Source organism: Heliconius melpomene, chromosome 14 (assembly GCF_056956725.1).
Source record: "Heliconius melpomene rosina isolate 202511_hmr_F chromosome 14, ASM5695672v1, whole genome shotgun sequence".
In the NCBI taxonomy this organism is placed as follows: domain Eukaryota; kingdom Metazoa; phylum Arthropoda; class Insecta; order Lepidoptera; family Nymphalidae; genus Heliconius; species Heliconius melpomene.
Window position 1 is genome coordinate 8,047,803 of NC_140402.1, and position 15,060 is coordinate 8,062,862.

At 35.2% G+C, this 15,060-nt stretch overlaps 1 protein-coding gene across 1 annotated transcript in view; it reads left to right on the forward strand.

The window, feature by feature from the left end:
• Window positions 1-389: 389 nt before the first annotated feature.
• LOC146532268 (phospholipid phosphatase 2-like) overlaps window positions 390-15,060 on the forward strand; it is a 33,042-nt gene continuing 18,371 nt past the window's right edge. The window contains exons 1-2 of the mRNA XM_085197373.1: window positions 390-405; window positions 505-697. Of these exons, the coding sequence (XP_085053499.1) occupies window positions 617-697 (81 nt within the window). The 5' untranslated portion in view covers window positions 390-405; window positions 505-616. The remainder of the gene's footprint in view (window positions 406-504; window positions 698-15,060) is intronic.

A 15,060-nucleotide genomic window follows, 5' to 3' on the forward strand; every position in this document is an offset into this window, starting at 1 on the left:
TTATTTGCAAGGCGAGCTATACAAATACCTACATATAATTTTAAAGCTACGAGTACCTATATCTTTTTTCCTTATCTTCTTTACTTAGCACCGTCTACAGCAATTACATTAAATAATTAATGTTTTCCCCATATTTACATATATTTAATAACCTTTAGAAAGAAATGACCTAAGGTTAACTTCTTCCAATGTGACATTGAAAACATATATATAAAACAAACTAATATAAATTACATAATATAATATAATCATACTTATCCGCTTAATACCATATCAAATATTCCATAAAATTTTACTAAATAAAAGAAATTAAAACGTCACGTCTATATATTTGTAGTTCAACCTGCGCGCGCGCACAACGTGTCAGTCGCTTTACAATATTACGAGTAGACGTACCTTGATAAAGTAAAATTTAAATAAAATTTTACGTATTTTAATTGTAATTTAGTATATTTACGTATTTTATTATATATTTTTAATTTAAATCATTTATTATACTTTTAGTGATGTGACTTTGCCAGATAAGGAAAGAATAAACATGGAGTATTAGTTTTTTTAGATTTTTATAACAATTTTAAAGTGTTTTTGGCTGTGTTTTCGATTTATTATATTAAAAATGGGTCTAGATTGTGTCAGTGTAAATATAACATCTAGTAGGGAGGTGTTCGCAGGTTCAGTGCCCTCATTGAATGAACCGGTGAGTTATTCAGTTTTTATATCTGTGAAACTTGTTTTGCTAAATTTGGTGTACGAATGTAAAAGTGGGTTATTTGTCGTATGTTCAATGAAATATTGATGAAAATTGATATTAATTATATAAATTACTTATAGGCTATATTGTTTGAATATAAATAAAGGGAATAATCAACATGTGTCAAATATCCTTTAGTTAGATACTTTAAATATTAGTTATTGATACGATTTTTAATATGATTCTAAGGTGGCCATGTTCTTTATTATGTTAATATGATATATTATGTTAATTATATTAGAAACGATTTTCAGGCAAAATTTCTTTGATAGTAGCTAGATTTTCTGAGATGGGTTTGGCGCAACCACCACCACCCCCATTCCTAGGACTATTTTCATATCTACTATAAAAATGTTGTTAATTTTAAAATGCATAATATTTAAAAATATATTCAATTTACTTTCAAATATCTTTAAGGTCAAGAAACCTGAATAGACTACCTACACTCCAATGATTCATAAACACTTTTATAGCTGCACTTGAAGACGCTAATTAGATTTTAATTGATATTAAATTATTTAAATGTCTGTATAATGCTAATGGGCGTCTCTGAGTGCAATGGATGATGAGCTAGAATAGCTATAATACTTAAAAAATGTTGTCCATATAAGTTCTTTTATTTATTTTTTTTTGGATAGTTTGCATGTTCTTTAGCAATTTTAGGGTGCACGATAGGAGCCTCCACGTGGCGCACCCTGGAAGCAGCTAGGTCCGGTAACGCAGGGCCTAGGCTGACTGATCCTGTCCCCACAATGAATTGGAATGTTCCAAAAGCCAGTAACTGCCCTTCTCAGGGCCAAACAAGTGACCACGCCGATTGTGACGAATCTAACCTTAACCCTTACCGAGCAGCTCTCACGGTAATATCTATTAACATCGAAGGTTTTTCTTCCCTAAAATCCGAATTACTCGCGAATCTCTGTAAAAATACCGCTTGCGACATTTTGTGCGTCCAGGAGACACATAGAGATGCAAACCAATCAAGACCCTATATCTCAGGCATGACACTTATAGCCGAGATCCCACATGAAAAATATGGAAGCGCAATGTTTGCTAACCCAGCTGCGATTGTCGATGCTATATCCGTAGCCACCCAAAATGATATAGAAATTATCACCGCTGATTTCCGAAACTGTAGTGTCACATCAATCTATAAACCCCCAAACATTCCCTTTGGCCCAATCGACATAAAAATTACTGATCACCCAGCTCACATTATTATTGGAGATTTTAATAGCCATAGCTCGTCCTGGGGCTATTCCTCTACTAACAAAGATGGTGAGGCGGTTGAGGCCTGGGCTGAAGCTAAAAACTTCACCCTACTACATGACTCTAAACTTCCAGCATCATTTAATAGTCGAATTTGGCATCGGGGATATAATCCAGATCTTATATTTACAAGTCAAAACATCAGTTCCTTATGTAAAAAGAGAGTTCATGAGCCCATCCCACACACGCAACACAGACCTATTTCCTGCCAAATTCAAGCAGCGATAACTCCTGTTGTGGTTCCCTTTAGAAGACGGTTTAATTTCAGGAAAGCCAAGTGGCGGGCCTTTTCTGAGTACGTGGAGTCTAAGCTGATAGATGTAGAACCAACCCCGCAGAACTACGATTTATTTGTGGATATCATCTGGGAATCAGCTCGTAAGCACATACCCCGCGGCTGTCGGTGCTTGTACATCCCAGGCCTTGAGGATCAGTCTGCTAAGCTGCTTTCTACCTATGAATCGCTCTACTCCAAAGACCCTTTTTCTGAGGACACCATTCTGGCTGGAGAGGAACTTATGCGGACACTTGTTGAAAGCCGAAAAAACAGCTGGATTCAGCTTATATCTTCCGTTGACATGACCCATAACAGCAAGAAGGCATGGAACACCATTAAAAAGCTAACTGGCGACCCCCCAAATGCTACAAACTCTGGTCAAGTAACTGCCAATCAAGTTGCCCATCAGCTTCTTTTAAATGGAAAGCCACCCCACCGCCTGCCCAGGGAACTAAAGCCACTTATCTCACCGACTGACAATACCGATGCCATCAGCAAACCCTTTGTACTAGCCGAAATAGTAGCAAGCATTAAATCTTTAAAAAATGGAAAAGCGGCTGGCTTGGACGACCTTACTACGGAACAAATTAAACACTTGGGTCCCGTAGCTATCTCATGGCTATTAGCAATGTTTAACTCATGCCTGAATCTCTGCACAATCCCAAAGGTCTGGAGGCGGGCCAAAATCATAGCTCTGTTAAAACCAGGTAAAAGCCCAGATGATCCGAAAAGTTTCCGCCCCATATCGCTATTAAGCCATACATTCAAACTTTTTGAGAGGATGCTTTTAAACCGCCTGACGCCTTTACTTGAGGAACACCTAATCCCAGAGCAAGCTGGTTTTCGTCCTGGCAAGTCCTGCACTAGGCAAACTTTGAATCTTGTACAGGCTATTGAGGACGGGTTTGAAAACAGGAGAATAACTGGCGTTGTCTTTGTTGATTTAACAGCTGCATACGATACCGTCAACATTCGTAGACTCCTAGTTAAAGTTCACAACATAACTAACGATCAAGGCTTCGTCCGCATACTAAGAGATATCTTAAACAACAGAAGATTTCAGGTTCACCTTAATCGTAACAAAAGTAGGTGGCGCAGTCAGAAAAACGGCCTCCCACAGGGGAGTGTCTTAGCCCCGGCCTTATTTTCCATTTATACCAACGATCAACCAAAAACTCCAAACACCCATCAATTCCTCTATGCCGATGACCTTGCTTTGGCTGCTCAGGCGCCATGTTTTGAGGAGGTGGAAAGTTTGCTGAAGACAGCCCTAAGCGCACTCGACTCTTACTATGACGATAACGCCCTTAAACCCAACCCGTCTAAAACTCAGTCGTGTGCGTTCCACCTGAGGAATCGTGAAGCAAACAGGCCTCTTCAAATATCTTGGCGAGGTGCTCAAATTCAACACTGTCCACAACCACGATACCTGGGAGTTATACTGGACAGGTCTTTAACATTTAAAGCTCACTGCCTGTATACCAAACAAAAAGTATGTGCAAGAAATAATCTGCTCCGTCGGCTAACGAGAACACATTGGGGGGCATCTCCGCACGTACTTCGTACAACAGGCCTCGCTCTATCTTTCTCTGCGGGTGAATATGCGTGTCCAGTTTGGCACCGTTCCGCTCATGCAAAGGAGGTGGACATAGCATTAAATGAGACTTGTCGAATAATTACTGGTTGCCTTAAGCCCACACCATTAAACAAGGTCTACCCTCTGGCCGGAATAGCGCCTCCTAAGGTTCGACGTGAGGTGGCATGTTCTGTCGAAAAAATGCGTCAGGAAAAAGACCCTCGGCACCCACTCTTTGGCTACACCGCACCTCGTGCCCGCTTGAAAAGTCGCCACAGTTTTATTCAAGCTACCAAAGCTCTAGATTGCATTCCGAGTCGCGCTAGGATACGGTTATGGCAGACAATCTACTCGCCACCTTCAGGCTTTGTTCCCCCCAAAGAGTGCCTACCCGCAGGTTACAACTTGCAGTGGCCAACATGGAAGTCACTTAATCATTTACGGAGCCAGGTTGGCCGATGCAAAGAGCTTCTCGTGAGATGGGGGTACGAACTGAGGGATGGGTCACCCTGTGACTGTGGCGCCGATCCACAAACGATGGCACACTTACTCTCCTGCCCGAAATGTCCATTCACCTGCTCACATGACGATCTGATGGAAGCAACAGATGCCGCAGTCGACGTGGCTAAATACTGGCAAAATGTGATATGAATTCTCCATTCATTGACACGAAGAAGAAGAAGGATGATATAGTCGATAGACTGTAGAATTTTCGACAATTTTGATCCAAATTCGTAGTGACCATAGATAGGTTATTGGTACTGCAGAACCTAACACCGTGGTTAGTTTTAAAATATCGAAATAAGTTTCATATTAAAAAAAAAAACTCCCTCGAGTGAGACGTACAAACACATATGCAGTAGTTTCTAAATTGCTTCGCGTTCACAATGACATCATTAGGAAGTAGGAAATCATATGGAAGTTTTTTGTTTAAACTATATATATACTCTGTGGAACTTAAGCAAAAGCATAGAAAGTGGGGGGGGAGGTGGGTGGCTTTGTGCCCACATCAGTGACGGAACTTAACGTCGCGCTTTTGCTAATATTGTAAAAACGTGGCGGTAAGTCCCGTAACTCGAGAGAGTGAAAAAACTAAAAAAAATAGTACATACACAACAATTAACTCCACCGGTTCTGGGAACACCCAAAGCCAGTCGTGTTACAATCGCTTCTGGCCCTGGGCCACGACTGGCCTCTCATCTTTAATTTTGCTAGAATATTAAATATTTTTTTTTTATTTAAATAAAAATATGCATAAGATACAAGGATGTTTCGTACCTGAGCTGCAAGCCCACATACTTGCTGCACTCTAAATTAATCCAACCTAGACGTAATAAGGATATAGATTGTTATCAAGTAAATTATAGAAATTGGCGTTCGTACTCGTATTAACTCGTATGTTTTAACATTGAATTGTTAGTATAAGATTTAAATCGTTTTAAAAATGTGGTGTAAATTTATTTATAAGGCACTAAACGTTATGGGTTTAGAGATTGCTCAAAAATTATTATAGGCAACGAATATGTCTAGGTATTTTTTTTATTAAATACATAATTCTGATGATAATACAATACTTTCATTCTTGCTAAGACGAGTAAACGATTTAAAATAACAAAAACCTCATTTATACCTTAGAAAACAAAATGCAAATTTATCATTAGTATATTTTGTTTAAACTAATTTCAAGAATTCTACCTGGACTTGAATAGATAAAAATTGTACAGCTTCACGCTGTATCCCGCATACAGCAGGGTAGGAAGGGATAACCTAGTGTTAAGACACTCCGTTCCCCATTGTCCGCCAAATTCTGGAGGCATTGCGTGTTGAGTGGCGGGGAATAATAAATATTTATTCCCTCCCTAATTTTATCCCTCGAAAGGGAAATGAATCCACAACCTGTCGCGTTTACACTCACACGCTTGTGCCTATAAATATATTTTGTACGTTCTTATAGTTTCTTTTATTAATAGCTAGGTCCTAAAGCAATATAAAGATAAATAAAGACATGGCATACGTGCACGCTCATATAATTCGAAAAATACAATAGAATTACGCATTTCACATTAAAATGTTCACCTCAATTACGTTATTGTTGTTAGTTTCACGTTTTTTTTAAAAGGTTTTTTTCTTCGTACAAAGTCACGTATTATGCGATCATCAGGTTTTTTTAAAGTTACGAGAATATTTCAAATAAACTTCATTTAAAACCTCATCTGAGTGATTCATGGGAAAATAATGTCGACTATAAATAACCTAAGCGTGGAAAGGTATTTAGTATTTAAAATTATTAAAATAATATATATTGTGGATAATGTGATAAGGAAGTTGGGAAGTTTGAACTTTATGTCAGCCAATTTCAGCTTCAGCTACACGCTGTATAAGCAGAGAAATTTTAGTCAAGACACTACTTTTATAATGATCTTTGCTAGGATGACTAGTATAAAAAAATATTTTCTTGTGTTTAATTTCATTTTAACATTATTTCTGGAGCGAACAAAACAAAACAAAACAATTCGTTTCCCCGATTGGAAATTCATCGATTCCAATTACCTTACTAATTTCTGCCGATCCATGAAAAAGTCGCACGTGACAAAATTGCAGGAAAAATATGCTAACAGCACACATACGTATTCATATGGAGAAAAATATGATAAATAATATTATTTATTAATAATAATATTTTTACCTACCATGTAAAAATAAGGGCTTCCCTTAAACAATTGTTTTTAAATAACATTATTATTATTACAGCTCATTCATGGTTTATACCCTTCTTTGTAAATAGTGATATAGCAAGTTTTAGCAAGTTGTGGTATTTACAATAATTATATAGTAAAAAAAATAATAAAAAAATGAAGAGCTAACATCTGCAGAGTTCCATTATTCAAATCCAGGGTCTATCATCAGACCAGCTTGTGCCATATTATTGTTTCGATCCGATTTCGATGATCGACTTGGAAAGGATACTTCAAACATAGTTTCGTGATTTTTTTTCACGGAAGTGTCTTAATGGGAACGAAGTGTCTTGACACTAGGTTCCCAGATTTCCTCTGCCCACCCTGCTATATACGGGATGCAGCGTGAAGCTCAAAAAAATCGAATTCACACCTCTGTAATAATATTTTATTATTACCATTTGATGACAGTTCGTTGTATCAATAATGTTCAATGTAGTGGCAGAGGAAACATAACACTCTCTTATCTACTCTGTGGCAGTTTCGTCCTTTATATTCTATAAATAGAAGTTTTGTTTATAGTATGTCATAATATATTATTACGAGCTTAACATGAACGTGATGATTGTGGGTTCGATTCCAGAAGAGGAATTAATTATTATTTATTAATATTTGTATTTCTTTCCTCTGGTACCAGGCCAAAAGTCGATGAGTTCTGCCAAGCAATACGTAATACTTGGAAAATTTGCCTAAAATTAAGGTGCGGTGTGTCTCAACACTAGGTTCCCTCTGCCTACATATAAAAAATCTGTTGTTATATGGCGCCTAAACCACTGCGTCTAACCAACTAACGTCAGAGATGTTCACATAAGAGGATTGTTATTTATAAAATTCCATGTAAGTAATTAATGATTTATTAAAATAACTACAATTCCTTTAATTCTATATTTATATAAGTAATGAGGCCACCTTGGCACAGCCTCTGGAAGTAAACGCGAAAATTATGGGTTTGATTCTTACCAAAAGAAAACATCTTTTTCATTTGCTTGCTCTTGATTTCAACCACTTAACACGCAGTATCTCTATCTACCCTATAGAGTGCGGGATACAGCGTGAAGCTATATTTTAATTGTAATTAAGAAACAAGAATAGCATACGTTGCGATTGCTTGGTGGTCGAAACTTTGGCTAACTTTACATATTTAAAAAGCTAAAAGTTTTTATTTATCTCTTATAATATTACCTAACATTGCATTTACGAAAGTAGTAACGCAACGCAAAGCAACGAAAAAAAATATGAATTACTTCTTTTTACATATTTTTAAAGTGTTATTATAAACAAGGGGATAAACTATGTTGCGAGAGTCGAATCCGTGACCTTTTCAAGAAACACTACGTTTTCCCGGAACCCAACGGCATGCTTTAACTGACCATTTGTTCAGTAAATATAATAAATACCCCGAAACGGAATCAAACCTACAACTATCGCGTGTACCTACACCACTGCGCCACTATGACGCAGTTATATAAGATTTCCACAGGATTTAGACTTTATACAATGATTCATTATTGATTTATTATATAGTAGTAGTAACTAAGTACTGCTTGAGTGCGTACTGTGGTTAGACGTATATCAAAAATCCATTCTGATGATTCATTTGGCGCCATGTGTCATATAAATACTTGTATAGAGATTATCTGTGTATATTATATATGTACATATATGTACATATATTAAAATTGTTGGGGCAGAGTGTTTGACTGTAATTTTTTTGGTTTTAGCTTCACGCTTTATCCTCGGGGTTCCTTAGGGAACCTATTGTTAAGATACTCCGTTACCCACTTTCTACCTATTTCTTAGAGGCATTGCGTGTTATGTGGTGGATGCCACAGCTGGGCTTATGCCTTGATGCCAGAGCAAAGAATTCAAAATATTAATAAACTAGTGGACCCGGACGCGGCTACGCCTGCTTGAACTATAAGAATATTTTCGCGGCGGTCATACTCATACTATACCGCCCGAAGGATAGGTCATTTCGAATCAGTGACATCTCCTTAATTATTTATTAGAATGTTAAACGGTAAACTATAATTTCAATCTAGATAAAATGCTAAAAGTGACTATAATATTTATTTTCATAAGGATGAATATCAATCAACATGTCGCAGTCAAACGGTCGCGTAGCGACGCGATGGTTGTTATTAACATGGCAGAATAAATTGCATGTCAAATTAGAAAGTACTTTAAAATATATTAGTATATATGTGTAATGTAATGTTATATAGCCTATAGCACTTCTGAAGAAAGCAGCTTTCATACAAAACAAAAACAATGAAAATCGGACCAGTAGATACAGAGATCTTAGCGTTCAAAGAAACAAACAAACTCTTCCGCTTTATTATATTAGTATAGATAGATATAGATATCATAATAAAGTTCTCATGTGGAAGATACGACGGCTTCAAAAATGCCTTGATAATAAGTAAATCTTGTATTTCTCCGCTTTTCCTTATTTTTGAAAAAACGTTTTTCAGAAAATGAACTCTGAAAACAACTATAGTATAAGCATAAGTTATACCATAATATATAGGTAACCTTATTACTAATTATTGCATTAAATGAGTATCGAACCCGCAACCTTCAGCACTTATCGTCATTCTCTTACCATAATTGTTTCATAGACAATGACAATATACAATTCTAAGTGACCCGTAGTGCCTATTCTAGTTATAAGGTATTAGACGTCACTACCTGACCCGACCTGACCCAATAAAGTGGGGCTTTTATTATTTACCTGGCGTGACATTTTACTTATAATTTCTTGAACTTTAACCACAAACTACGTGTTAGTAAATATTATGAAAATTGATGATTTAAACACTTTGTTATGTTGAATAAGCGATGTTTATGTTTTTTGGCAGGTGTTTTTGAAATCGTAGGTACTTTTTTTGCTTGTTACGTAATTTTTTTTTTCATTTTCTCGTTATATCTCTCATAGCAGGATCTGTTCTTAAAGGATCTACTGGCAGAACACTCCTTTTATCACTATTTGTCCAAGTTCGAAGCGTTGCATGTTGAAGCTATCGATATTTTTTCTCAATATGCTATTCAGAGGTCATCGTGGCAGAAGTTTGTCTGGTTGTGGGTTTGATTCCCACTCGGGAGAATAAAATATTTACTGTTTTTATTTCTTTGTCTTGTTTTAATGTCTTGTTATTTTACTATTTTTCTATTCTATGTATGGAATAACACTTTAAAAATGTAATAAGTGAAATGTCAAAGTGTGTTGTTGTTGATTCAGGCAATATGGGGAACGAAATATCTTCCCACTTTTTTTGCCCATTTTCATGTACGGAAACGAAAAAACGTCAGCAATTTTTTAAAAATATTTATTAACATTTAATATTAATATTTAAAGATGTTTTAAAAGCTAAATTTAGTATGAAAATGAAAAAAACTATCATGGACACTTGCATCTCACCCACTATTTTATATGGATGTCAAACCTGGAATTATACAAACACAATAAAACAAAAAATTAACGTAACGCAGCGAAAAATGGAGAGAAATATATTGAAAGTCAGAAAAACACAAAAAGTTAACAATCATAAGATAAGACAAAAAACAAATATATTGGATGCATTCACCCAAGCCCTAATATTAAAATGGCGGTGGGCTGGGCACATATCACGTTACATTGATAATAGACGGACAATTCAAACAACACGATGGAAGGGCCCAGTTGGGAAAAGATATGTTGGTAGACCAATTAGCCGGTGGGCTGACGGTATAGCAAAAACTGCTGGAAAAAATTGGATGACTCTGGGGAAAACCAGAAAGTTGTGGAGCGAAATGGAGGAGGCCTATACTCAAGAAAATGGGATCCATATCACCAAAACAAGATCTAACATTAATATTAATAACTAACAAACTAATTTACTTACTACTAAGATATTTAATTATTTACTTTTTACTACTAATATCTAACTAACAATATTTGTAAAAAAAGTGATATGTGAAATAAAAGGCTTATTATTATTATTTTTATATATATATTTTTTCTCGAAACGTAGTTTCGGTTAATATGAACCCCACGAGCTTCAAGCCAAGTGTGGTCCATTTCCTGGAATTGGTTGGGAAGTAATGTCTTCCTGTAAAAACTTCCTGACAATGCGACAAGTATTAAGGATTGCGGCTTTTTGCATAGTTATGTATATATTTATAGGTAACTTTATCTGCTCTAAATAGTGTAAAAGACTTTTTGGAATAACTCCTGTGCTGGAAAGCACCAATGGTACAATATATACTTTGTTCATTTTCCATATTCTTGTAACTTCTTCTTTTAATTCTGTGTATTTATTAATTTTTTCTGTTATAGATTTTTGCAGATTATGGGTATTCGGAATTGTGATATCTATCAAGTATGTTTGTTTATTTATTTTGTCTATAAATGTTATATCAGGTCTATTGTAGTGTATTGTTTTGTCAGTTAGAATTGCTCTATCATAGTACATCTTGTAATTGGGGCTTTCCAACACAGGTTTTGGTACGTATTGATAGTATGGGTTAGGTTTATCTTGTATTAACTTATTTATTATTGCCAACTTTTGATGAACGATTTGTACAACTTGATTGTGTCTATGAGTATAATCTGTCTGTGCTAAGGAAGAACAAGCGCTAGTTATATGCTGGATAGTTTCCGGTTGTCGATGACATTTTCTACATTTATCATTTTGTATATTGCGATCCATGACAATAAATTTTCTATAATTTTTTGTTGCTATGATTTGATCTTGGATGGCAATCATAAAACCTTCAGTTTCTGGGAACAAAGAACCTAATTTTAGCCATTTGTTCGAAGCCTCCGAGTCAATATGCACCTGTTCCAAGTCATGAAGGTGTCGACCATGTAGTTCTTTTTTACGCCAATTATTGAATTGTTGTTCTACATGGTCTTGAATTGGTTTAAATGAAATTGATCTATTTTTTAAATTAAGTGGAGTGAAATTATCATCTAAATCTATTATTGCAGAATGTAAAGTGCTTTCTGATTTTGTGTAAAAGAAATCTCTAAGGTTCTTGACCTGTCCTTCCCATAACACTTCCAGATTTATTAGTCCTCTACCGCCTTTTATTCTTTTAATATTGGTTCTCTCTATTGCTGATTTTGGGTGTAAATAATTATATTTAGTTAAAGTTGTTCTTGTTTTTATCTGAAGCCGTTTGATGTCAGTTTGAGTCCATTTTATTACTCCAAAGGTGTATGTTAAAACTGGAATAGCGTAAGTGTTTATTGCCTTAAAAAGATTTTTTGAATGAAGTTGCCTTTTACATATTGCATTTAATCGTTTACTGAATTCTATATTTAACTGATTTTTTATTTGAATATGATTTATACTATTAGATTGATGTACTCCTAGGTATTTATAAGTATCACCTGACTCCATTAAATTAAATGAAATATTTTCTTCGTTATTAATTTTACTATCTATTTTGCCTCTATTAATATGAATTATTTTACATTTATCGATCCCAAAAGACATATTTATATCCTGACTAAATTGAGTAGTAATTTTAAGGAGAGTTTGAAGACCTTTCTTGGTCTTTGCAAAAATTTTAATATCATCCATATACATCAAATGTGTGATAGCAGTATCATTATTTAATTTATATCCACATGATGACATAGCGTTCAGAAGATGAGATAGGGGATTTAAGGAGAGGCAAAACCATAACGGGCTAAGTGAATCTCCCTGAAAGATACCATTTTCAATATAAATTTCGTCAGTCACAACTTTATTATTTCCGACTGATAAATGCAGCGTAGTTCTCCATTCCGCCATGGCATTTTGTAAAAAATTTACAATAGATGGATTTATCTTATATATTTTAAGTATTTTAACTAACCAAGAATGAGGGACACTATCAAATGCCTTTTTATAATCTATATATGATATGTGAAGATTTTTTTTATTTGTATTAGCGTGTTTTAAAACTATTGAATCTATTATTAACTGTTCTTTACATCCTTTATGGTTTTGCCTACATCCTTTTTGTTCCTCTGCAAGTATACTATTTTCAATTAAATGTTTATTAATTTTATGTGTTATGCAAGCTGTAATAAGTTTATAAATGGTTGGTAAGCACGTGATAGGTCGATATTGGGAAGGGTTCATTGTATCACTATTTTTAGGAAGCATATAAGTTATTCCTTTTGTAACAAATTTTGGTAGCACTTGCTTATTATTGACAATATCCGTAATTATATTAGCTAATATATCATGAAGAACATAGAACTTTTTGTACCAAAAGTTGTGAATACCGTCTATTCCTGCTGCTTTCCAGTTTTTAACATGCCTTACTGCTTTTTCAATATCTTCTCTGGTAAACTGTACAAATTCCATATCGCTTACATCTTTCCATCTATTTTCCACATCACTCAACCATTCCGCCTCCTCGTTATGGTTTTCCTTCTTCTTCCATAAATCTGTCCAGTAGTTTGTGAGGGCTTCTTTTTCAGGCATTTCACTATTAATCGCATCTTGTTTTTCGGTTAAGTTTCTATAAAATATTTTCTCATTATTATGAAATAAAACATTATCTATTTTTCTCCGTAGTGCTTTATTGTACCTTGCTAATCTCTGAGATTTTAAACTTAATTTCTGCTTAAGCGTATCAAGGAATTCTTCAGGTCTTTTGTTTTCGCTTTCGTGTATAGAATGAACTGATAATCTTTTAAAAATATCTTGGACTTTTTTAACTAGTTTTGAAGATCTATTACCATTTATATACTGTGTCACTCTTCCTAAATCGGCTCTTAATTTTTTAATATCTAATTCAAGTCTAATTTGCCATGCAGGTTTTTGAGGTTTACGGTTTGTAGTTGGTAAATTTGATTGCAAGTGACGAATATTATATCCAGAATGTTCGGCTATTACTAATGCACTACAGTAAATTAAAGTATGAATATGGTTTAAATCAGAATCTATGAAGTAAAATTGTTTAAGAATTTGTTTATTAAATATATCTAGGTATTCGTATAGCCTCTTATTTTCTTTTAGTTTAGGTAGTTTAGGACGGGCTGTGGGATCTATTCCCGTATATTGAATAAGAGCAGTTTCCAAATCATTAGTTAATTTATTGATATTTAGTTGCATCTTACAAGGACTTTGTTCCGGATTTTGTTCATGTTCTAATTGAAGTGATGTTAATGATGTATTTGTTTGAGTTGAGGCGTGAGAAGATGGTATGGCGGAAACTTGGGTGTGTAACGACAATTGTGTGGGACAAACGAGAGATGAAGGTTCGAGTGACTCTTGTGATAGTGACGTTTGTGTTTTAGCCAACTGTTGAGAGGAATCGCTATTTTCTTCTTTACTAAGTATGTCTGATATTTCTTTCTTTAAAGTTTTTATAATTTTGTCGGATAAAAGTTTGTTTCTAACAATTACACGTCTTTGATCCGCAATCCTTTGGGAAGAAACATTTATATTTGGGAATTTTAAAATAAAATTGTCGTGAAGTTTTTTACAGTACATGGTATTGTCAGTCTCTAAACGGGTAATGTAAAAATATGTGCGCATGATAAATAGGTTCATTTCTTCTGTCCATTGCATACGCACTCTGGGTTTGCCAGCTTTGGTGGTCGCAGGATTGTTGACTAATGCCTCCTGCGAAACATCCTCAGCCGGAGTAAGGGATCTGCTACTACTGCTGTCTGTCAAGTCTGTCGGTCTATATGTTGGGTCGGCTGTAACATTCTTATCGGTGGGAACCCGCCTGCTCAATTCCCTACCGCCGATGGATCGCATGCTGAGGCACCCAGCATCGGCTCCAGATGCGCCCCGGCGCTCACCCCCGGGAAGCGGCCCTATACGTTTTCTATTTCGTGTCTCCATATTGATGGGTCACCTTAACCTTGTTAGCCGTGTAAGTTTTGTTTATACACGTTACCGCCCCCCACGTTAGCAAGATGTTCAGCTAGGACGTAAGGTAGGATTTTGGGGGGCTTATTATTATTATTATTATTTTTTTTTATATATATTTTTTCTCGAAACGTAATTTCGGTTAATATGAACCCCACGAGCTTCAAGCCAAGTGTGGTCCATTTCCTGGAATTGGTTGGGAAGTAATGTCTTCCTGTAAAAACTTCCTGACAATGCGACAAGTATTAAGGATTGCGGCTTTTTGCATAGTTATGTATATATTTATAGGTAACTTTATCTGCTCTAAATAGTATAAAAGACTTTTTGGAATAACTCCTGTGCTGGAAAGCACCAATGGTACAATATATACTTTGTTCATTTTCCATATTCTTGTAACTTCTTCTTTTAATTCTGTGTATTTATTAATTTTTTCTGTTATAGATTTTTGCAGATTATGGGTATTCGGAATTGTGATATCTATCAAGTATGTTTGTTTATTTATTTTGTCTATAAATGTTATATCAGGTCTATTGTAGTGTATTGTTTTGTCAGTTAGAATTGCTCTATCATAGTACATCTTGCAATTG